This window comes from Papio anubis, chromosome 7 (genome assembly GCF_008728515.1).
Source record: "Papio anubis isolate 15944 chromosome 7, Panubis1.0, whole genome shotgun sequence".
NCBI classification, from domain to species: Eukaryota; Metazoa; Chordata; class Mammalia; order Primates; family Cercopithecidae; genus Papio; species Papio anubis.
The window spans coordinates 51,747,197-51,772,828 of NC_044982.1; the positions used below are offsets into that span (position 1 = coordinate 51,747,197).

Consider the following 25,632-nt stretch of genomic DNA (forward strand, 5'->3'; position numbering starts at 1 on the left):
GTGGATCAGCAGGCTTCCTGGAGCATGTAAGGACTTGGCTAAGACCTGGAGAAGGAGGCTTGACCCAGGTGAAGGGAATGGGGTGAGGAAAAGAGTGTTATAGGCAAGGCTGTCCCATGTGGATGTGCAGGCTGTGCACTACACAAGTGCATGCCAAGGTGAGTGCTAGCAGTGCCGTGTCCACCCAGACAGGGCACCATCTTGTAATTCACATGAAGGATGAAGGCTTTGTATAAACTAGTAGGAACCTAGGTTCTAGGCAGAGGGGAGATATGTACAAAGGCTCAGAAGCCAAGAAAATATGCAAACTTTTGAGAACTCAAAGATATAAAGTCTGAAAGATATAAAGTCTATATCTTTGAGAACTCAAAGACATAGAACTCAAAGATATAAAGAGTATAGAATGGAAGTGGTAAGGGCTGTGGAGGTAACAAGGAGACACCAGATGACATGTGACTCTTTAGGTTTGGATTTTGTCACCTAAGAGCAGAGAGAACCATCACATGAAACTCTACCTTGTTCTATCTTGAGCTGATAAGAAGGCACAGTGGTAACTATGTGCATGATGGAGAGACTGCAGGGTTCAAATTCCAGCCCTGCCATCAGCTGTGTAAGCTCAGGTGGGCTAATTAGCCTGTGTGCCTCAGTTTCCTCCTCTGTAAAATGAGATAACTTGGGGATTAAGTAAGCTCTATAGGTAAAGCATGTGTCTGCTACAGAGGAAAAGTTAAATAAATGCAAGCTATTCGTACTAGAGCATTTCGCACGGCAGGCCAGCCGTGAAGAGAGAATATAAACACAGACACGGGAGAATGAGAACAAAACGAGTTCCATGCTGGGAATTCTCCAAACCCTGGCCACATCTGAGAACACTTTCAGTGGTGAGGAGAGGCCACTGCTAAGGCTGGCATCTTTCTGCACAGGGAGATCTTTGGGCTCTGGCTAAAGGCGTCTGTGCCCCTTCAGTTTGTCACTCATTTTCTGCCACTTTTGCTTTGGGGAGAGGGTGAGATGCTGAGTGAATGGTTTGTTCCCGAAATCATCTTTTTCGGAGTCCTTCCCACTTTCCTCCCGCAAGGGCCCACTGGCCCAATGAGCACTGTCATAAAAGGGCTGGCATCCCCTGGTCTGAGGGATTTGGGAGAGAAAGGAGCTGGGATTAAGGAGTAGGTGTCCGGGGGTCACAAAAGGCTTAACCTCTCTGAGCTGCACGTTCCCTATCTGTAAGATGGAGCTAATGATGTCTACTTGGACAGGGAATTTATCCAGCACCCAGGGGAAGCCCCCAGGAGCCTGTCGCTCTGGTTAGTGGGATCCGAGAAGAAAAAAGAAATGGGCACATCGGGCTCTACCTTTCCCCATGACGCGTGTGAACTGCCCGGGGAGGTCCCCCTCCGGCAGGGGGGCGACGGCCAGCTCCCCATCGCAGCTGCTCAGCTGGTGCGGCTGGAGCCCCCCACTGGCCCCGGCCGAGGGGGTGGCCGTGGCGCCAGTGGCTGTGGCCCCATCTTTGCAGTCGGGGCTCTGGCTCTCGGGGCCCATCAGTGAGGGCTGGCGCGGGGCCTGGGGCTCCCGGGGGCGAGCCTCGGGCGTGGTGCTGGGGGAGCCGTAGGCCTTGATGGGAGTCAGGATCATCTGGTGTAGTTCCTGGAGCGGGACGCGCAGGCTGCCCCCCTCGATGATGTCCTGGACGAGGAGAGCAGGAAGACCTCCGTTAGGCTCAGGAATAAGGGTCGTCCACCCCTGTACCTGTCCTCCCCTGCCCTGAGCTCAGGATTCGTGGCTGCTGGTACCCTCATCAGGATGTTTTTGGGAAAAGGGACCACTTTCGTTTCATCATTCTAATATTGGCCCAGGTAGAAAATTGGAAAATACAGACAGGTGTAGTGAGGAAAATACACACCATCAGAAAATCCCACTCTCTAGAGATGACCACTAAAACAGTTTGGTGCATTTCTTTTTCTGCCTTCCTCGGTGCATTTCTGTAAAATGTGGTTATACATTTTATAGTCACACGCTTTGGAAGCTGTACAACAAAGTTGGGTGACATGATGGCTTTGTGTCCTGTGTATGCTTTGTTCTGGATGAAATAGCCCGTTCACACCTTCACTCAGTCCATGGCACAAGCAGCACAGGGTAGCGATTAAGAGCAGAGACTCTGGGTCAGAGGCTAGGGTTTGGATTCTTGCACTCCCATATGACCCTGGGCAAATGGCTTAACCACTTTGTGCCTCAGTTTCCCTGTGTACAAAATGAGCATATCGTAGCTGCCTCATTGTCTTTAGGGTTCCCCAGGGAGTTGACATCCAGCCACGAGATAACTATACCACGCCAGGGGCTGTGGTATGGGCCGGGGCTGCTGTGAGGGGAAGCTCCTGGAGAGGGTGACACTGGTGCAAGGACCCAAATGAGCATGGGCATGAGGATCCTGGGGAGAAACGCTCCAGGTGGAGGGCACAGCAAGGGCAAAGGCTCTGAGCGGGGAGTGTGAGGAACAGCAAGGGCGCCTGCGATGGAGCAGGTGGGCCATGGTGTCCCGTCAGCCACCTAGGCCTGAGCCTGGAGGCCTTGGGCCGGGGCAGGGATGCTGGAATCTAGTCTAAGATGGGAAACCAGGGAAGGTTTCGAGCAAGGGAGTGCCAAGTTTTACAAGAATCATTCTGGAGAGGAATATGTATAGAACTGTAATATAATATATACATGTCTTTATGTGTTGTGTAATAACATTGGATCATTCTGCACATATAGTTTGATATACTGGGCACTACTTATTAAAAACAGAAATAAAAGTTGATTCTGATAGGTATTTCTCTCTGTGCCAGATGCTCACAGAGGCCCAAACACTGTGGCTTGGAGCGTGGCTGGGGCTCGGGAGCCTGGGACCCTGCCTGGCATGGTGGCTGGGGTGGACCCTCTGCAACAAAGCTGCTCCCCCTGTGTTTGTGCACATCAAGGTCTTCCTAGGACCTGGAAAGGACATTGACAATCAGGGCCCCAATTATTTATGAAGTATTTAATTTTTCTTTTTTTTTTTTTCTTTTTGAGACAGAATCTTACTCTGTTGCCCAGGCTGGAGTGCAGTGGCATGATCTCGGCTCACTGCAACCTCTGCCTCCTAGGTTGAAGTGATTTGCCTGCCTCAGCCTCCTGAATAGCTGCAATTATGGGCACGTGCCACCATGCCTAACTCATTTTTGTATTTTCAGCAGAGACGGGGTTTTACCATGTTGGTCAGGCTGGTCTTGAGCTTCTGACCCCAGGTGATCCGCCTGCCTCAGCTTCCCAAAGTGCTGGGAATACAGGCGTGAGCCATCGCACCCGGCCCAAAGTATTTAATTTTCTGAGAGCTCAGAATAGCAAGGACATTTAAAAAAGCCTGATGCATGAGTATCCAATCCATTCCTGGGGTCCTCTCTTACACTTGCTCGATGGTGTCAGGGAATGCAAACATATGAAATGTGATAATTTCTGCACCCAAACATTTCCAATCAATCCATCAGAAAAAGGAAAGCTGAGGACGGCAGCCTTGAATGTGCCTGTTTCAACTGTGGGCAGTGAAGAACACCAACAGCCACACCCTGTCGTTGGCAGGAACCTGCTTTGTTTGGCGGGGAGGGGTGGGAAGTGGAGCCTGGATTATGCCTTAGCCTAGTTGGCACGAAGGATTTATGAAGGAAGTGAAATTTTAATTAGCCACCAGAATTGTCTCTCAAACCTGGCCAGGGCCACTGTTCAGCCTATTTTAGGGGAGAAAGTCCCTTTTTCTCTTTGGAGAGTTTCGCGTCTGCCACCTTCCTTCTACACATGACAGATGTCTCTGCAGCAGTCAGGCATGCTCCTGATCACTCCTTCCCTGCTGCCCACAGTAGACCCGGCCCTTTCCCAGCATCTAGACACCATCATGTGATCGGCTTCCTTGACTTGACCTGGTGATGTGACCAGGGCAGGCACAGGGAGGTGAGCTAGCTGACCCACGCCAGGAGAGCACCTACCACCTTTTCTGATCAGACTGCATGCTAACTAGGGGACCCCTGGATCCTACCTTGAGGTCCTGCCAGTGGCCCAACCAGCCCCTGGGTTGCGGGGGACACTGACCTCCTTGTCCAGCCCCTGACTGAGGAGGGGAAGGGAAAAGAGGGATGAAGCTTCCCTATGAAGAGGGGCTAGGAAAGCCACGCTGGGGTGATCACATGGATCCCTGCCGTGCCATCCCATGCAGCTGCTGTCAATGGGATGAGCAAATGCATGCTTGGGACACTCTGTCAACTGCACCAAACCCCTGCCTGTTCTTGTCACATGGCAAGAAGGTTTCTCCAGCTAGTGGTGAGAGGAGATTTTGGATATGTGAAGAGACTTCAAACAGGAAACATATGCATGCTCCACTCAAATCTTATCTGATTCTTCTATTGGAGGCAACCACACCAAAAATCAATCAATAAATGAAAACAAAAATCAAAAAAGAAACCAAAGACATAATGAATAATGTTGGACACTTTCTATAAAATATAACTTCCCAGGAATCATGTAGAATTTTGTTTTTCCCTCATAGACATCAAGCCATTGTCTCAAAGATAACACTTGGCTTACAACCAGTTAGCTCATCCCCTGATCAAGCTGGCATCAGTAGCATGGCACTGTGACTCAGGTCATGTTCCTGACACTTAAAAATGAATTCCTGAACTCAAAACAGAGTGCCCAAATTGAGAAGGAACAGGGAAATGGCCAGAATGGAAATCAATCTAGCACCTTTGACTAACTGTGAGAATTAATTCTCCATGTTGACCAAAAAAACGGGGAATCCACCCAAGTCTTTACTGATCCTTCATACAGAAAATATAATCCCACATGATAAACACAAAGAGGCACAGTGAAGCTGTTCATTAACTAACGTGCTGTTACAAAGCTGAGGAGCTCCTTTGAGATCAGAGAGCGGGAAGTCTGGTCCACCACTGACCACAGCCATCACTCAGGAGACGAGCAGGAAGGCAATTACTTCCTGACTTATACCAGCCCTGGTGTGGCTAACTTGGGTCTTGGAGGAAGGTTGGTTCAGTGCCTTTCCTGGGCATATGACAACAACAAGCTGCAAACCATCTGGAAAAGAGAGTCTTGAGCAGCCGAAGTGTCCCCAGCACTCATGTGGTGTCTCTAACTCCATCCTTCCCTTTGTGTAAGAAGAATTGGGATTCTCACATAATAGACAGGACTCCTGTATCTAGCGCATTTGTTCTTTCCTCCTCTCATGCACCCATCAGCTGCTGAGCCCTGTCATCAACCAGGCACTGTTATACACTGGGGATATGAAAGCAAATTAAGTCATAATCTTTGCTCTAAGGTGCTTACAGTTTCTGGGACCCACATAGTATGATGGGCATCAGGGCAGGGAGCTGTGGGAACATATAAGAGGGACCCCTGACCACCACTGTATGTTTCAGGAAAGGAGAAACAGCAGGAAAGGAACAAAGGATGAAAGGACGCTGTACATGGCCGAGCAGGGCTCATTGAGATGAAGCTCAAGAGCTTTTCCAAGTCCTTAGGAACCAACTTGCTAAGGAGTTTGGACTCACTCGAGTTTCTTTTTCTTAAAATCAGGATACCAGCAGCTCTCCTGATTACCTTAGGAAGTTTGCTGTATGGGCCAAATCCACCGATAGGGGTGAAACATTTTTAAAAAGTATACAATGTACCTTACTAGTATAAGGCATTATTACCTCGGAAATATTTAGCATTTAATATTAAGTTTCTCTGCTGCTTCTCTGCAGCACTTGATGGAATCGGGGGTCTCAGACCTCAACCCAAGAGGACAAGATCTGGATGTGTCTGAAGGAAAGGCACAGGCTTACAGAGAAGCATTTTCTCCTGCTGTAAGCAGCAATACATGGAAGTGAGGTGAATGCGTGAGTGTGTGTGTGTATTTCCTTCCTCCATGCCAGGGACCCAGGCTCAGAACATGGCTTAGCTTCACAGTTTGAGAGTGAATTGAAAAGGCAGGATGGTGAATAAAACCACGTGGAAACATTTTCATTACTCAAGATAAATGTTGAAAAATCTGCTCCAGTGACCATTCTAATTTCCCTTTTCCACCATATACCTTGAGAAGTCTACAATTCTGTACCCCATGGCCCCTCACCCGTTCACACCAACTGGTTCACAGGCTTCTGCTTCTGTTTCCTCCCATTCCCCTGAAACCTGTAACATCATGGCACAGTGACCTGCTGAGGGCCAGTTTCAGAGGACAGTGTTTCGTCTCCATTGTATGTGACACTTCCATGGCACCTGGCGGGATTCCTTCCTTCAAGCCCTCCCGACCCTCTGGGCGAGCACAGCCCGTATTATTGCTCAGCCCCTCCATATCTTACAGTGCTCCTAAGGGCCTGTCCATGCTCTTGACACACACTTCCCGGGAGCACCTATTATCAGTTACACTCAGACGACGCACAATCGGTCCTTTCAAACCTTGTGGGCCTCCTGGACTGTAGGCCTGCTCTCTGGCCACTGACTTGCCACTTCTACTTGGGTGTCTCACAGGCACCTCACACTCAACCCTTCCCATGGACCTCCATTTCCTGCCCCTACTTCTCCTATCTTTTCTGTCCCCAAATGCTGTGACACTCAAACCCAAGCCTCGTCACAATCACTGGACTCCCTCTAAATGATCTCTATCCTCCTCCTCCATCTTCACTGCCTCTATTGTGGTTCAAGGTCCCATCAAGACTTGCTATAGTTTCCTAATGAGTTTCCCGGCCAGCGTCCTGCTCTTCTGAAGGCTTCCCACCTCATCACTGCACAGCGGTCTATTTCACCTCAGGAAGCTTCCCCACCTGCTATGGTGATGACGTCGATCAGACTGGGTTATGAGATAATATGGTGCCATATCTAACTGTCCCAATGCACGTCCCCAGCTCCCCATGGCAGGAGCCATGTATGACTCACGGTTAACCTCCAGTGGATGGGGCAAATTGTGTCCCAGGCGGCTGCTTGATAAGGGTTCAGTAACTGAACAAAAGAGCTCTGCACACAGAGCTCAGACAGCCACCACTGATTATGAACTAACTATGGGCGGGGCCCCAGCTATCTCCTTAGAAATCTATGTGAGGTAAGAATATGGGAGGCAGGCAGGGGCAGATGACTCTTTTCCCAACAGCATCATCAGCCCAGCGGTGTCTGGGAATGCCTGGGAAATGGCTGATTTGAGTCTGCCACTGGTGCCGTCAGTGGTAACAGGTTACAAACAACTCACTCCCTTGCAAAGCAGGAGTTAGGGGTTCCAGAGAAGAGAGGAGGGCCAGGGGATGAGTCCTCAGTGGATGCCTGAGAGAGATTCCCTCCCGCCCCAGCTCATCAGCTTAGGCAGGGACAACACACCGGATGTCCAAACATTCGGGTATTCTGACTCAGGCTCAACCCAGTCATCTGACACACATCAGCTCTCCTCTCTCAAAGAAGTCAGACTCGATAAACTCCATTTCTTTCCACTGGCTGCCATCACACTCTGCTCTGTAGGTGGCACCTTTTAACTTTCCCATTCCAGCGAACAGGGGAGTCACTATTATTCTAGGTGCAAAATCTGGGACACAGAAAACATCACTGACTTATCAAAGGCTAGATGGAAAGTCAATGGCATGTCGGGGTCACCCTTGCTACTGGGCTGCCAGAGTGTTCCCCGTGCTGACTTCTGCCAGGCTGCAGGGAATAAAGCTAACAGGAATTTGTCTCCCAGGTGGGTGCGCTTCCCCAGTGATGGAGGATATGAATGAATCCTCAAGGCTGCTCCAGAAAGAAGGGAAAAAATCACTCTTTTACCATAACACTTAGCAATCAAATCCTTATGCAAAATGTTTTCTGCACTTTCTAACAAAGGAAGAGTAAATTGGCCTTTTGAATGTTCCCCCGAAGAGAATGGTTTCTCAATTTAAAAATGGCAATAGTCACTTAGACAAACTGCTTTCTAAAGTAGTATACAATTAAAAACAACAACAAATAAACCTCAGGTTCTATTGGATATCTCACTTGTAATCTGTAATTCACTTTAAGTAAGAAGAGGTCTTTAATCACGGATGTGCACGTGAGAAGCCTCTGTCTGTCTATCTGGCCAGAGGTTTAAAAAGAAACGTTCCTTACGAAGTTATATATGTATATTCTATATATATATATATATATAACATATATGCATTGAATATAACTTTATATAGTCTATATGAAATTATACACACACATCTTTGTGCTGAAAAATTACCACTCCATTAAATGTTTATGTGCTCACAAAATTTGCTTTATCCCTACCTCCCTCAATACTCTGTCCCCTTCCAAAATCCAAAAGCTCCCTAGAATTACTAGAAGAGGTTACCTCTAAAGCTCTGCAGGCTGCAAATAGCCACAGAACTTCCCACCCACCACTCCTGCCTCCCAGTACTCATGCATAAGAATGCCAGCCCTGAGGCAGAGGCAATGCTGGTTCACTTGTGTGAGGCACGGGGCCTGCCCTCCTTGGGATCTTAGATGAAATCATGTCGTCATTAAGTCCTAAAAATGACATTGTTACCAGGGCAGCATCCAGACACAAAGGTAAGAAGAGGACCTGTGTAGGCAGCAAACAAAATGGGACAGTAGGCAGCTGAGCACTGCTTTTAACGTTGGAATAAACTTTTTTCAGCATTTAGCATTTTTGAGATGGTTCCTATCAGAGTCACAGGGACCAACTCTGTTGTTAAGTTAAAGCCTGAAATGATTCTCTTGAGAGCCAACTATGTCTGCCTGCCAAATGCTTCTGACCGCCTCTATCTGCAGCGTACCTGTTAGTATCACCACTCGGGGGCAGCTTTTCTCAAAACAGACCCTCCCCTGGGAGGACAGTGAGACCAAAGCACACTGCGCATGCCCTGCCCTGTTTTGCCAAGATTTCAGCGTCTGATTGTGAACTGGTCACCTCACTGATCTCTACAAATGTATATGAGGCAGAGACACAAATGCATATAAAAAGGGTGCATTTGAAAGCACTTCATCAGGGCTCTGGGACAGCTGGGCAAGGCAGCCTGGGCCCAGGGAATAAGCGCACTGAGGCATCGGCTTCCAAAGAAGCACGTGCAACCGGGAGGTTTCACTTCAAAATCATTCTGTTTTCTCTGACTTTGGGAAGGAAACCGCATGATATGCTCTAGCAGGTCTGTCGATGACACTTCCAATGGAGAATTTTCCTTATGAAACTAGGCCTCATAAAACTTAAAAAATTAGCACCAGGTGGCCCTAGATAGGGTCCCACCCTGCCTCGATAGGGTCCCACCCTGATAGGGTCCCACCCTGCCAATTCTGGGAAACAACCTCATGGGGTCCCACCCTGCCAATTCCGGGGGTCCCACCCTGCCTCGAAGTTCCCAGAATCAACAACTCCAGGAAAGAACCTCATAAGGTCCTGCTCTAACCAATTAGAACAAGACACCTTGCTCAGGCCATAGCTAGACCCAATTATTTTGCGCCTTAAGCTTTGTTTGAATTTCGCGCCATAAGCTGTGTTTGAACTTGTGTTTGCCTATATAAACAGCCTGTAACAAGCAGTCAGGGTCCCAGGGCCAACTTAGAGCTTGGGACCCTAGCGCGCTAGTAATAAATAACTCTCTGCTGTGAACCTCGTGTCGGTGATCCTTCGCGGCGACCCCTGCCCAGGAGGGAATCGAGAGTTCGGTTCTAACACTTAGTCTACTTTCCCATAACAAAAGTGGAAATGTTCCCTCATCCAGTAACTTACCCTTTCCAAAGACTTCAGGAGATTTTGTCTTTCTTTGAGCTTCTGAATACTGATGACAATTTTGTGTCTTGCACCTTTGGTAACATTCTGTAATTAAACAACAAGTTACATTTAAATGTATATTTAAAAACATATTTTTAAGAATCAGCTTACAGGTTCTTGGAGGCTTTTACTGTCTTCTTTGTTCCTCTGTTTTCACGGGCTCATCAATATCCACTTACCTCTTGCATTAGTACCCATCGTCATAAACCTCTTCTTACTAAATATTATTATTATTTGTTGAGACAGAGTCTCACTCTAGTTGCTCAGGCTAGAGTGCAGTGGCGCCACTTAGCTCATTGCAACCTTCACCTCCTGGGCTCAGGTGATTCTCTAACCTCAGTCTCCCAAGTAGCTGGGACTACAGGCCGCCACACCTGGCTAATTTTTGTATTTTTTGTAGAGAGGGGGTTTCGCCATGTTGCCCAGGCTGGTCTCAAACTCCTGGACTCAAGCGATCTTCCCACCTCAGCCTCCCAAAGTGCTAGAATTATAGGTGTGAGCCACTGTGCCTGGCCATCTTCTTAATTCTAAATCCATCTGGCTACACATTTGCCTGCGTCTTTTGACCACACTTTTTATCTGTATTTGTATCTTTCTGTATCTTAGAGAGAGATGCGGAACGGCCAATTATTCCACTCAGCATGAAATTTCTTCACAGTCTTAGAAGATAATTTTTAAGTCATGCACTCTTCCTTTTCTCCAGGCTTTATAATTTCAGTCCCCCTCAGTTTCCCTGAAGGTCCCAACCCCATACAGACATTCATGGCTTTCTCAAACCCTCCCTGTGTTTTTACCCATCTTGAAAAGATGAGCAGCCCAGTAGAGTCCACATGGAGTGTCATAAAACACGGGGAATTTCTGCTAGGTTGCAGCCTGTCTTTTGTTACTCTAAGGAAAACTAGAATAGAAAATTACTTAAATTCATAATTCAGTCATCTCTTCCGGTAAATGATTAGGATTCACAGTAAGAGTTGTGGATTTTATCTTCTTAACTGGGTAGCAGTGGTGAGCCTAAGGATTTAAACAGTTGTTGATAATAGATACTGCAAATTTCCTGATAGACAGCCCTTTCTCAAATAAGGTCTCTAACTCAAATGTCTAGCAACTATTCCATAGAATTCTTCTTAAAGAAGGAAAAGATAGGAATATCAACAACATCTTTACTAGAAAAATAAAGACTCAAATGACAAGTGAACCCAGTCTCTAAGATGAAACACTAGGGGTATATTTCTGTTTACCCTTAACTTTGGGTTCTAGTGAATTAAATTACTCTGAAAAGTTTGTGCTGGCCTCTGGCTTTGCCCTCAATTATTTCTTGTTTTTTTCCTCAAGTTGAACAACTGATGACTTAGATTTTTTTCAACTCTGACCCAAACACAAAAATGCTCTTAGAAACAGTTCTCATCAATCTCTGGGATTTCAAGGAGCAATCAAGATTCAAAAAGAGGTGGGAGAAATGTTAGGAAGTTGAAATGAGTGCCTTTCATTCTCTGAGAATGTGCAGTGACTTTGGGCTTTGTGTTGTGTCTCCATATTGGGAGTCCGCCAGGCCTGCAGGGTTAAATGAGGATACCGAATAAGCACTGGGGAACCGGTGATCTGCGGGGAGGTGTGCATCCAGACCAGCCATGCCCAAATGGTACAATCTCCTCTTCCTGCAAAGGAAATATTTTTAGCCTATTCAGACCATCGATTCTTTTAAATCATTGCTGAAAGGAAACTGAGGCCAATGTGAAACATACAAATAGCATTTTAAACAAGGGAAACAAAGACATTGGTCAGATCCATTCACCCGAGCACAGCGTAGCAGGAAACATGCTTAGTTTCAGGGGTTCTGTTGACTGGCCTGTGGCATCCACATTGGGGAAAGATGCCTTAGGGGAAATGAAATTTGAGACCTATGGAAATCTCATTCTCAATGATTGTCTCAGGTTAGAAGAAAAAAAGTTTGCATAATTTTCTCCAATCTCAACAAAGACTGGCATGGACATGGCTTTTTTTTTTTTTTTTTTTTTTTGGGACAGAGTCTTGCTCTGTCGCCCAGGCTGGAGTGCAGTGGCCAGATCTCGGCTCACTGCAAGCTCCGCCTCCCAGGTTCACGCCATTCTCCTGCCTCAGCCTCCCGAGTAGCTAGGACTACAGGCGCCCACCACCTCGCCCAGCTAGTTTTTTTGTATTTTTTAGTAGAGACAGGGTTTCACCGTGTTAGCCAGGATGGTCTTGATTTCCTGACCTCGTGATCCACCCGTCTCGGCCTCCCAAAGTGCTGGGATTACAGGCTTGAGCCACCGCGCCCGGCCTGGACATGGCTTTTTAAAAATGTTGGGGTGGGTCTGAGGCATGACCTGGTGCTTCTACTCAGCAGTCCAGTTAGAAGCTGGCTGATTTGTAACTGGACTAGACAACAGACAATGGATCTGTCACTTCCCAAACAAGCCAAGCCCTGCTCGGGCAGAGGGAGGGAGAGAGTGAGAAAAGCAAAGGCAGGGATGTAGATTCTTTGTGGCATGGTCAAATGTTACTTCTCCTAGGAAATTCCACCGATTCCTCCCTAGCACCTGGAACTTTCGAGTGTGCCGAGATTATGCCTTTTCACACCACTTGATCTCACCCTCACGACCCTGGGGTTATCTGCTTGTCTTCCATCTCCTATTGGACTCTGAAGGCAAGAATTCACTCAGTTTTGCTCACCATGGAATCCTGGCCAGCACCCCACAGTTCCCATGACAGGGCGGGTTACTGTGTGGGCATAGGTATGGGTCCAGACAAGGTTGTCCAGGCCTTGAACTTCAGGTCCCGCCTGGGGCACCCTCTCAGGGAACGGTCACCTCAAGCACATACCTGCGCCTCCAGCTGGCACTCGGTGAGGGCCATCATCTCCTCATAGGTCATCTGGGAGAAAAGCGCAGCATATTTGTGCAGGCGGAGGCTTTTTAGCCAGGCTGGAACATCTGTGGTGCAAGATGTGCAAGAGATGGGGGGAGAAATGAGAGGGAATGAGAAGAGATGACAAGAGATGTAGGAACAGAGAAAGGAAAAGAGGGTGATGGTCAGAGGAAAAAAAGGAAAAAAAAATCTTTATGTTACTATGTATTTAATTTTAGCTAAGATGCAGAAGTCTCAGGCCAGCCCTGACATTCCTACTGGTGGGCTCCTTTACTCTACTTAGACCAGGAGAACTAACTTGGGGTCCATGAGATTCAGGGCATTCACAAATCCCCTACAATTATATCCCAATTTGTGAGTAGATGGGAAGTTTTCTGGGCAGAGGGCCATCCATAGCTTCTATAAGATTCCCAAAGGGGTTCATGAGCAAAAAGATGGCAGGGAACAACTGCATTAGCTGGACCGCTTCTTCATTGAGTTGGAAAGAGCTGGCTTCGAATGTTAGAGCTACATGAGCAGACTACGACCTCAAGATAATTTTTGTATATTCAATGTAGATTTTCATACACTGTTTCAGCCACTCCCACAGTGATAGAAAAATGGTGGAGTCACCCATTCCTAGCCTGATCTTTCCCCAAGAAAAATGCCTCCCTATATATACCTGAATGGGAAAAAGGGCATCCTGATTCCCAAAACTGTTTCTGTTGTGGGGGTGTGTCCACTGACCATTTCTCCAAGCCATGAAATGTATCCAGATGTATCTTTGACTTTTTACTTGATTGTCAACCAAAAATATATCAGGACTTGAAAGGCCCAAAGACTGGCTAGGCCATAGGATAATGGAAGTTCTAAAGTGCATCTGAAATAACCTCCAAGTCTGAGATTCCAAAGTTAAGAAAAGTAAATGGTAACTGTATTGAAAATCCACAGGAGAACTATTACCTTGTTAAATAAAACCAAAACAAAGTATTTGCCCATATTCTTTTAGTCAGAGTTTTTGAGCTGATAGGATCTTTGGAAAGTTTCCAGAATCATCTTCCCTCATCCCTGGATCATTCTAAAAATGGCGAAAAGAAGTCATGAATCCTAGATCAGAGAGCAAGTGTATGGTGAAATGGGAACCAGAACCCAGATCTCCTGATCCTAGCTCTTTCCTACAATGTACCAATTCTTACAAAATAAGGACCAAACAGCCTATCAGTAGCTGAAAAACAGTGACAGTAAAGTACTCTGAAATGCTAAAGCATCGGGTAAATGTTATTCTTGTTTTTCATGAAGTATTATCCATCACCAACCATGTTGACTGCAGGATTCTATCAATTGCTAAATGCTTTATTCTGAGGCACTGACCACACATATTTCAAAACAAGCGAGAACCTTCCAATTTTTCAACGTTTAGAGTTGATAAATGTTGAGGTTGATGAAAGAGGCCTGGACTATTCTGAAATCAGGTCCTGCTTCCTGAGTGAAACACCTCTAGGTTTAAGGAATGCAGGTGTGGGATAATCTCCTGAACTCAAAAGACTTAGGTGGGGATGATGGGCCTGGTGAGATTACTTGTTGATTTGCAGTAAGGAAAAGGTCAATGAAGGGGAATTTCTGGAGAATTGAAATTGGACAGTCAATGGCATCTTAAGAACAGACTCAGTTATCTCAGGCTAAAAATCACTCCATTCTGTGCTTGAAAGCCCTTCACTCTACTATGACAATCAAGAGTCCCTCTGTTACCACTAATAACCACAAACAGACAAGGCTTCCCCAACACATCATACTAACCCCTTACGTCATCCTCAACTCAAATTGCAGTTGGATCAAGAGTCTGGGACATGGCAGCTAAGGAGTCTGGAACCTTCCATCCTGCAACATCCTGGAGCTATTTTACCAGACTTCATTTTCCACCATGCTTTTATTTCTGCTGAAATAACGCTAATGCTTCTGCAGAGTGAGCGGCACTGATTTTAATTACGACTTTGGCTTTCAGGCCAACAGCATGTTACCACTCTGTCACCAGGTTTCACGTTTGCTATTTACATCCTGAAAGTCCCAAGTCACTGCTCAGAAAACTCAATGATCATGATTCAGAGAAGCCTGGGTAACCCAGTGCTGCTCTTGGGCACAATTCATCACAAAAGAGAAGGGAGCAGTCTCTTGGAGCAAATTTTCACTGGGTGCCCTACAGCTGAACCGTGAAAAATCCACTGATGATGAACAGAATCCTGAGCTATTGAATCGTGTTGTAAACATGGTGCTTTATAAGCCAAGGTGATAATGTGGTGTTTTAAGAGTCAGAAATTGTGGGGTGGGGTGCAAATCCCAGCTCAATCAGTACTAGCTCCTTTTCTATAAAACTATTTTGACAAGTTAGAATTGCCCTGGTTACAGGAGTGGAAAAGCCGGCCTCACTCATTTAGTCAAAATGGGGGTCCATTGGGAGTAGGTTTCCTAAAAAAGGCTCCTATCCAACTTCAAAACATGATGAGTTAGGCCTTCCTGAAGAGTTACTTCTAGATGCATTCCTGGGCAACGTAAGTGCCTTTTGGCCCTGTGTTTCTTGAGGCAGGTATACATGGACACTGTTTTTAGAGCAAGCATTGTCCTGTCTCAGTGCCATGTGCTCAAAGAGCACTCCCTCCTGTAAGGAGAACAGATAAACAAAGAAGAGGAAATCCCAGTTCTTAAGAACATAGCCTACTAACCTTTCACCCTCTGGATTGTGGTGAGGCACCTTTCCTTGCCAAGGATTAGAACAAAACTGTTAAAAGAGAAACAAACCAGAGAAGCAAGAGCCTTGACCATTTCATTCCCCTGAAGTCAGGAATTCTAATGACTTGGATGCTGGGTTCTGTAAGCTGTTGGCCAGGGATAGACTCAAACTAAAAGCTCAAGTCCTTTCCCGTGGTCCAGATGCCACATTGTTGGATGCAATGCTAAGAACCACCTACTGTAACTTCCCATCTACCTTTTACATTCTGTGAAGCTGTGGGCTGTGGCTATGGTTGGAAAATACAGACAAACAGGGAGAAGCAGAGCTGTGTCCTGCAGAAGCTGATATGTGATTGAAGGCATGCATGCCTCTGGCTGGCACACAGCTGTTTAGCTTTCTTGGATGCTCCTGATGGACATGCCACTGGGGGTCTCAAACTAGAAAGTCATTCTCTTTATGCAGTGTGAGAAAGATAAAGATGCTTTTGCTATATGCTGGGCTGACTTCTTTGCCAAGTGTGGGAATCCTGATATTTGCTCATTCAACATTTATTGAATGCCTATTATTCAATATTGAATACTGAACAATATTCAATATTCAATATTCAACAATATTGAATGCTTGGGGTCCAAGCTCTGTGAAGACGTGACCCTTCCATTAAGGAACTTCTAATCTAGAGAGAATGGCTGACTTACACCAAAATTATAATAGCAATAGGACAAGCGCTGAGTATACACAGTGTTCTAGGGGAGCACAGAACGATGAGCCTTTTGGTTTGCCATAGGGAGTGAGGGGCAGCTTCAAAGTACAATAACTTGGAGTCTCCACTAGGATGGCCACAGTGAGGAAGCCATTTCAGGAAGCAGGAAGGAAACGCAGAGTCAAGAGGGCAGAGCAGGGTAGAGCAGACACATGGGTGGATGGGGGGAATGGCTAGAGACAAGGTGGGTCAAATAGGCAGGGGGTCAAATGGCTGAGATATGCAATACTGAACAAAGAGAGTAGACTTCATCTTGTGGGTGGCGAGAAACTGCTGAAACCTGAGTAGCAGAACACAATCAGATGAGTGTGCTAGAAAGGCAATGGCTGTCAACGTAAAGGCTGGCCTGGCGGATGGTGACGGTGGAGGCCAGGACATGAACTTAGGAAGATCCTGATGGTGGCTTGGGATGCATGACAGAGGAGAAAGAAAGAATGGAAATTGACAGTACTTGAAGCTCAGGGAAGAGCAGGGGGTGACAGAGACAAAGTAGCTGGAGATGACTCCTTTGATTCAGGTTTGGTGCGACAGAGAAAACAGGGCAGCAGCAGGTGTGGGGTGAGAAGAGAGAGAGGGTAAACTCGATTTGAGATCAGCTGGCTGTCAATGCCTTTGGGTCATACAAGGGGAGAAGTCAACAAGTCCAGGTCTTGGAAGAAAGGTCTGAGCTGGAGAATAAATTTCCTTGTCAGTAGCTCATGGTGGTTGTTTTAGCCACAGAAGTGGGTGAATCTCTCTGGCGAAGAGCATGGGGTGAGAGCCACGGTAGAGCTCTGGGAGTAACAGACTTTCAGGGGGAAGTGCAAGGAGAGAATGCCAACAGGTAGGAGGTTTCTGGGACAAAGCACCACCATGTATGTGCACATCAGTGGGTCTCATCCCACAGTCTTCATCCTTCAGAAAGCTCCTTCTAGACCTTGCTGCAGTCCACACTGATTTATCTTCTCATGGTCATTCTTGATAATAGTGCTGCACCCATCTTGTATATGCTCTATATTTGCCTGCTGGTCTTTACCAGTGGGATCCAGTTTTAAATCATGCTGATTTCTATTTCCTTTTTAGAATTCAGATAAATCAGCCACAGGGAGGCTGTGTGGTGTGTACAACAGTTTACACAGAAGCGGGGCTCCAGTTAGAACTGGGACTGCTTGTCTCTAATGCATGCTGCAGAAATGGCTGCAAATTTGACTCAGATCAACAGACCATGCAGCACCTGACCCACAAACAGGGAAACCCCAGAAGAGAGAAAGATGGAATCAGTATTGCTGAAGAGCCCAATATCGAATGCAGCATGAAGGGCAGGGAGAAAGGCATCCCTGGCAGAGAGAAACATGAACAGCCTTGTTCCCATGCAAGGGCTCACGTAGGGGTGGTCCTGCTAACTGCAGATGGAAGATCAACTCCCATTTACCACAGCAAGCCAGGCTACTCTCAAAAGCTCTTTCCCTCCAAGATACAACTGCACCATTGGTCTCTGAGGGGGAGAAGAGGAAAACCAACTGAGGGGTAAGAAGGTACCCACTCTTCACGTTCCTTTAAAAAATGAAGAGAAGTTTAGCAGCACCATCAAGGTTACAGAAGCTTGTCTTTATTTCTGGCCAGAGCAGAACAAGCAGCTCAGCTCTGTTCCAGCCTCTGTACAAAAGAGAGCAGGATTGGTCTCAGGCCTCGTTGGAGCTGGATCCTCCTCAGTGTGCTCCTTGATGCCGGGAAGTGTCCATGGAGGCCTCCGGGGAGTCTCCAGGCTTGCGGGAAGCATATATGGGTCCTGCAAGGCGAGAGGTGGCCTATTTTGGAGGAAAATACCCACTTTGACATGTTAGATACAAAGAGGGCCTAATTTTCTCCCTGCAGTTTCCATTAGAGATGACAGGTGAAAGTGCTGTTTTAAAGCAGCCTGCTTTGTGTCATTAAACAGTGGCTGTGTCCATATCAAAGGCTGCCCTCCATGTGCCTGCACAGTCCTTAACACTTCAGAGGAAAATATATGCTTGGTAAGGAGTGAAGGTTAAAAGTCTCACGACTTTTCGAATTTGGGGGGATCCTGAGGATTTGCTTCTCAAAGACCTCAGGGCTGTCGGCCTATCTGAGAAGAGTTAGCACAACTCCTGGCCCAGGAGCACTCATGCCTGTGGGCCATGTCTTGGCGTTTGGAAATTAAAAACAAAAATAAAGCACATTTATTCAATACTGGCCTTCCTTTAAGTGAATTCAAGCAGGCAGCTAGAAAGTCAACATCAAGAAAATAATGACCAGTTTCAATGGCAGCCATGCTGAAACAAACATGTCCCAGCCACTCATGGGGCTGTGCCACTCCCACTCCATCACTCAGACCTCTATGACCCTCGGAACTGCTGTATTTTCAACCCTTCTTACAAAGGTTTCTGACAGGTTCCTTTTTCTTAAAGAGGATCTCACCTCTCCATAACTTTTCCATTCTCATTCTGGAGAAGCAGAGGTTCAAAGGTCTGCATTTCAAAAACAACTGAAAACCCCAAACCGGCTATTTCAGAGTAGACAACATATTTCCTTTACTACAGAGAGAAGAAGTTTATCTAAGTTTCATCTAACAAAAGTCTCCTTAGAAAAGGCAAACAACATATTTTCACAGTCAATGGCCCCTCCACTCCTAATTGCTGTATTTCCAGCAAGGTTCCTGGAGCCAGTTGTTTCTTTTTCTAGTTTTATCATGTCTACATACAAACGATGCATCAGTTTCAATGACTTCTATATTCGTGTGCTAACGTAATGCCACACATCATAAGCATACCCGGTTGGTGTTGCTTCGTAAAGGTGAGGCTGAAGCTCACAGCATGAGAAACAGAGTGCCAGTCTCTACCCCTCTTCACACAGGCAAGTACAGCAAGAAAGTCACAGAGCTCCTTGCTTCCTAGGAGCCCACATTTATGGTTTTTTCTACCCAGCTATCTGGAATGAAGTCCCTCAGATGAACTTGGTTTCAGGTAAGTGTAATATTATGCTGAAACTGCAGGTGAGGAGAGGAAGTCGGGGCTATTAGCGAGGCTGAGCCAACCAAGAGCATGGTGCACTGTGGGGCCCATTAAGGGGGTTGCACACCTCCACTGGAATGTTCTACAGTTCCCACACTCACCAGGCCCCATGCTGCCCCCCCCATCCCCCATTTCTGTTTCTCCTCCTCTATGCCCTTTGCCTTAGACAACACTGTGGCTTATCCAGATGTTCCAGGCAGACACCTGGGCATCGTTCTAAATTTCTCCTGCTCCATGACTGTCTATTCAATTGGTTACCAAGCCCTCTCAGCTCTATCTCATGAAGAACCCTGAATACTCCTTTGTCTCTATTCTCACTGCTGCTTGCCTCGGTCCCACTTCCTTTCCCCTCTCAATTACTGAAACGTCCTCCACCTCTCTGCTGGCCTTCAAATCTGGAAGCCCCTGTCCCTTCCACACTTGGATGTATATTCCACTCTGCTTTGAAGGTCATATTTCTAATATGTAGACCTAAGCAGGTCATTCTGCTACAGAAGTTCCTTCAATAGCTTTGGGATAAAAGAGAATGTCCTTTGCAAGGCCCAGGGTCTGGTTTTTCCCTCTCCAGACCCCTTTTTCCCATGTGCCCTTAACACTCAAGCCATGGGATCCACTTGGTCAAGTGCCCTTGTCACTGTGATTTCATGAATGCTGTTCCCTCTGCGTAGAATGCCCTTCCTTCACTTACTATTTGGCTGACCTGTAGTCGTGCTGGGAGACTCAGCTCTAGGCCTCTCCTCCTCTAGGAACTTTCCTTGACTTACCTCCACTACTTTGAATGAGGGTCATTCATGGAGCCTGCCCTGACCCCCAGGGCAAGCCTTTAAGACAGCATGTTTTCACAGCAGGACACTTGCTTTTTTTCTTTTTCTTTTTTTTTTTTTTTTGCTTATCTGATAGTGATTTGCTTCAGGCAGGAACAGTATCTCTCACTCCTGTCTCCCCAGAAACTAGTTAGTCCAAAGTTTCTCTCAGCAGGTGCTCAAAAAAGTCAATTGACTTGAATGAGGACAAAAGTAACCTGTGAATCAGTCATTTTCCCCTCTCTTTGCTCCCATATAATGCAGCCACATCATTCATCACAGCTGTGGCATTTTGTTAAGTCATAGGGTGTTGGGTTTATGCACCATCTTTGAGAACATGAGTCTCAAAGAACGTGAGTCTTCTGCCAATTGACTTCTATACTTTCTCTCCAGGAACTAAGAGAATGTCTTTTCTCTCTCTGAAAGCCTTGTATGAGACAAGAGGCAACAGAGCACATTCCACTCATGAGTTGCCCAGGGAAAGAATGGTATTGCAGTTGAGTACCAACTCACAATCAAGAATCTTTCCCCTGAGATGAGTCATAGTGAAGTTTTTGAAATGAACAAAGACGCCTGGATGTAGAAACCAAACCAGCCTCCTTAGTCCAAACATGTATAACCAGTAGCCTCCACAGGGAAGGGTAAAGGGAAGAAAGTTCATATTTCAATTGTTTCCCACTTCTCTTGGGTTAGTTTCAAGTTAAATGGCGGATCTCATTTCTTCTTTAGCTAGAGATATTAGCGTGAGATCTTTACCTCAAGAGACATTTAATCTGTACTTCGAAGTCTACTTAAACCATAAGGATGGACATTTACTAAAGAAGGAAAACCAAAGCACTGTGGGCAGATGTTGTTAATCCTTTCAGAGCAGGAGCTGGTCTGCTCGGAAGAGAACTTAGTGACAGTCCCTGGTAGGGAGTGCTAACACCAAGACGAGATGGGGGCTTGATCCATGCATGTGAAAAATGCAAAGAGCAAGAATGCTGGACCATGAGATTTATTCCATACCCTTGACCCAGGAGGTACACTCCTAAGGGAGGATATGTAGCCAGACCTGGCCAGTCTAACTAGATGAAAGGAAAGAATGGATGAATACCACAGTGTTTCAGAGAGAGATTCACAGCTGTTGGCCGTAAAGAGGAATTCACACTAAATCAAGTTCAACTATAATAACTTTTTATTCTTTTCCCAAGGTGCAAGGTGAGGGCAAGACACATTCCATATGGATTTGAAAACTCTTCCAAATTCTACTAAGCTTTCTTGTTGTTCTTCTAAACTGGATGTTTAACTATTAGAAAAATAGCATTAGATGATGGCACCCCAAAGTGGACCAGCAAGTACTTTAAAACAGCTGTGACTCCTGCCAAAGGGCCTGGGTCATAGAAAAGAAAGATTGTAGAGCCAAGAGGAAGAGTCAGCTCTTTTTCAAAGCACCTCACTTGGTTTTATATCTCATTTCTTTATTTTTATTTTTTATTTTTTTATTTGAGATGGAGTCTCGCTCATTCTGTTGCCCCGGCTGGGGTGCAGTGGTGTGATCTTGGCTCACTGCAACCTCTATCTCCCGGGTTCAAGTGATTCTCCAGCTTCAGCCTCCAGAGTAGCTGAGATTACAGGTATGCGCCACCACACCTGACTAATTTTTGTATTTTTAGTAGAGGTGGGGTTTTGCCATGTTGGCCAGGCTGGTCTTGAACTCCTGACCTCAAGCAATCCACCTGCCTCAGCCTTCCAAAGTGTTGGGATTACAGGCGTGAGCCACCACACCCGGCCATATCTCATGTCTTTAAAAGTGTGAGTTATTTTGAAAATTTAAACCAGCACCTGCTCTTAGACATGGAGATCAAATGACAAAGCCTTGGGTTATAAGCCGGGCTGCTTCTTGGGTGCACTCCTAGGAAGCCATTTTGAATAATATCTGGTGGCAGAAGAGTCCTCAGGGTCCTTGCGGCAGTGGCATCTTGCAGCAGGGCTGGGGAGGGACATTTGTATTGAACAAATACTGGCCCGTGACACCTCGGAATGCTAGTGTTTTTGGGTGTGGACATTTTTTCTGTCTGACCTGTCAGCTAAACTGCAAATATACTTTTCCCACAAATAGAATCCTTCATCATCTACAATGTTTCTTCCTTCAAACTTTTTTTTTCCCATTTAACTTGCTATTGACTTTATACTTGGAATCCCAGTCCAGTTCTTGGAAGAAGGGAAGTTCAGTAGGTCAGAGAAGGTGGAAATACATCAGGCCATCAAATAGCCTGTTTTCTGCCTGCACCCCTTGGGCCTATAAAGAAAATCCTGGATATGAGATCTTGTCTGTGTCATTTTTCTGACTGAATTGGCTCTGAAGAGACAGTTCTCACCAATTCTAACGAAAGGACTTGAATAGGCTTAGATATGGTATATTCCTTAACCTTTGCAATATTTTGGCTTTTGTCCTAAAATGGGGATAGGGCATTTATTCAACTTTTCTCTCATTCCTCTTTAAAAACCTGTTATCTTTATTTCTCACCTCAAAATGGCAGCACTCAATGAGCATACCTTGACCTACTTTGGGAGAATGTCAAAAGTGTGCATAAGGGCCTCAAAAAAAAAAAAAAAAAAAAAAAAAGGAAAGAAAACAAAGTAGAAAGGAGAAGAATATATATCCAAAAACAAGACAGTGGAATCAGCATTCTTCTTTGGGCGAGATCTTTCTCCTGGTGAATGGCCCTTCTCTGGGATCCTCCTTGCTTTTCAAACACAAAGGCCAATGCTTCATCCCCACAGTTACCAACTAGAACCGCAACGTGGGCTTTCTTGGAAACCGTCCAGACACTGAACTTCACCTGGAAAGAAGCTAGTTAAAAGCAACGGCTGTCTCAGCCTCCCTTGGTCTTTCAGCTATTTTGATGCCGATTGACAGATGCCAAGCCAGGCTTACCTAGAGCAGGGTTGAGCCTCACTTGCTATGCACCACCTGTGGCTCAGCTGCTTTAACACATAACCATGCAGCATAAACTCAGAAATGAGTTTTGCTAGTGCTCCAAAATTGTGATACAGTCCCCTGAAAACTCTGAAGTAGAAAGAAGACACACATCCCCTTTGTACCCAAGTGACACATGGCTTTAGCTGCCTGTTATACACCTTTAAAGACCCATTTGTATCACCATTAAGACACATCCCCTTACTCTGGGCACTCAGCACTGGAACCATCAATGAAACGGGCGTGGGATGGAGAGGGCGCAGGCCTAAGCAGGAGGAAGATTCAAGGAATGTGCCAGGGCAGCAGCTTCTTGTCAGCCTCATTCTCAGAGTTGACAAGCTCCATTTTTCAGCCTGGTGCTCCCTTATAACCGGTAGTTGGGCAGTCATGGGCATACTTTCTGTGCCAGGCTTCCATGAAGAGAGGGGAATCAGTACAGGGCTTCCTATGTCAACACTGATCATTTACAAGGGGAAGATCGGAAACAGCAAAACCTCAGGACTACTCTACTAATGCCAGCAAACAGGCTGTTCTCAGAGCCTCCCCTCAGCATGCTAGTCCCCAAAGCATGAGTGGTTACTGTTTCACCATCTAAAATTGTCATTAGTGTGTCTCTGATGCGCACCTTTGCCTAAGGGTTTCCCAGCCCTTGTACAAGTGGAGTTTAAAAATATAGCATGCACGTATCCTCTTTGTACCTATCATAAGTAATTTGGGAATCTATCTCCTGATGAATATCTTTAGAAGAGGATAGACTCACAAGGCAATGGAGGAATTTATTTATGCTGCACAAAAGGTCTTTATCACCTGTATGCAAATCTGTTATCAGGATTAAAACGCTGTTAGAGATTCTCAGTGGTATTTTCATGTCCCTTAAATAGATGCAGAGGAAAGGGTTTAAAGGTTTCTTTGGATATCAAAGAGAAGAGGAGAGAGAAAGGAAGCACTACTGCAATTCTGCACTAAGATATATTTAAAAAGGAAAAGAAAAATCCCGTGGTTTGTTTTTCTGAATTATTGACAGGTCCCTGGCCACAGCAACGAGGTGGAAGGTTGGAGCAGCTCAGTGGCTTTACAAACAGAAGATCCTATCACTGTTAGCTGTGACTCATTTAATGGTCTGCAAGTCACTGCAATGCAAAACAAAACAAAACAAAAAAAGAGTGTTGACTTCTCTTACTCTGGTTCCTATTTGCCAGATTTTGGCAAGAAGCACTGGAAGGGGAATCTGAGCTCTTTCTGCCATGGTCAACCTGGAGTTCTTGAAGGGACAGATCAAATGCGTAAGCCTGGGGAAGGGGTGGGGTCCTTCTCTCTTGCTGACTACCTCTCTTTTTTTACCCTCTGGTCTCCAATAAAGGGAGGGGCTCTGTCCCCAGTGGTTTCTCGTTCAGTCACTCACCTTTCATACCACTACCTTCTTCTTGGAATGTGTTACGAGCAGTGGTCTGATCTTCTAAGTGTTCACTCCCACCACTTCCTGAAGAGGCTACACTGCTTTGTGGAGACAGGGGGGCATGATCGGATGGGAGGCACTGGGGTCCTCTAGCTCGTAAGTCCTCATGAGACATCCATCCATGTCCTAGAGGCTGGTTTGGCACATTCATGGGTGGGGTAAGGGACACAGATCGTTTCAAAGGGCTGTGGTGTGCCTGGCCTGAGAGAACTGGAAAAAAAAAAATAAAATGAAATAGGTTATTCCCCCCCCCTTTATCCTGGGACGCCGAAGAACCCACAATACCTCTTAACCCTGAGAGATACCACTAACTGTCTTACAACTCCATCCATGGTCACAGCAGGTTGAATACAGGCCTGGCATGGTTGTTTTCTTCAGACAGTTTAAAAGGATGCTGTCTGCACCTCTCAGTGGGTTAGGCTTCTCCGAGGAGGCCAAACCTATAGTGTCCACACATTGATCCTTAGCCTTTGTGGGTCTGGATCTGGTTTGGGTTCTAACTCTAGAAATCAGGATTCATAGGAGTGGGCCCATAAATCAGGCAAGGCTTGATAGCCATCTGCCAAAAGCAAAAAGAACATGTGCTGGACAAGTATGTTGCTGTTGTTTTTTAAACAGAAATTCTGACATTACCCATGTTGTTCAGGAGGACATCTTGAAGGGCAGCCAGGCTGGCCATTGTTTGGCATCTTTGCAGGGCTGAACCAGAAGAAGGTAGACTAGTCTTTCCAACCAGGATTCAGGGAACTATGGCCTCTGAAGGGTGGTATGGCTCAGCAGGGGCCCCGGTACTAACATGACCTCAGGGTATGGGGCACTGCAGCTAGCTGTGGGTGAAAGGGCTGCTTCTTCTAGGGCTGATTCTTTCCCTTGGCCTCACAGGTTAATGCCAAACTTTGTATTGCAAACACTTCCAGGTAACAAGGCTTTCATTCAGAAGCCAGTGGGGTCCTCTCAGGAAGCTGGGAATGGTTTTTACCAGCATGTTCAGCCCTTCTGCACAGTGGACAACATCCGCGCAGCCCCCATCTTTAATTTCTTTTCCAGAAAACTAGGAAAAAGCAACATAACTCATATAACTAGCCAAATTAAATTGAAGTCATTCAAGGGAGGGATTTAACAAAAACCAACGCTGAGGGAGTCGATGTTACCCTTGGTTGGTTTTTCTGGGTGTGTAAAGTGACAACTTTACAAAATAAGTCTATTCATAACATTCTCTCAGCACCAGTTCCTGACAGGTCCGGTTTATTTTGACTGCTGCTGTAC

At 46.1% G+C, this 25,632-nt stretch overlaps 1 protein-coding gene across 9 annotated transcripts in view; it reads right to left on the reverse strand.

Annotated features, from left to right (window-relative positions):
* SAMD4A (sterile alpha motif domain containing 4A) overlaps positions 1-25,632 on the reverse strand; it is a 228,648-nt gene that overhangs the window by 30,430 nt on the left and 172,586 nt on the right. For 6 of the 9 annotated variants that reach the window (XM_009211565.4, XM_009211564.4, XM_009211563.4 and 3 more), the window contains 4 exons: positions 24,313-24,576; positions 12,626-12,735; positions 9,743-9,829; positions 1,353-1,686 (listed from right to left, as the gene is read on the reverse strand). In XM_009211565.4, coding sequence (XP_009209829.2) covers positions 1,353-1,686; positions 9,743-9,829; positions 12,626-12,735; positions 24,313-24,576 — 795 coding nt within the window. Of the gene's footprint in view, positions 1-1,352; positions 1,687-6,933; positions 8,057-9,742; positions 9,830-12,625; positions 12,736-24,312; positions 24,577-25,632 lie in introns of those variants that run through there. The other 3 variants (XM_009211566.4, XM_009211571.4, XM_009211572.4) reach the window with 3 other exon arrangements.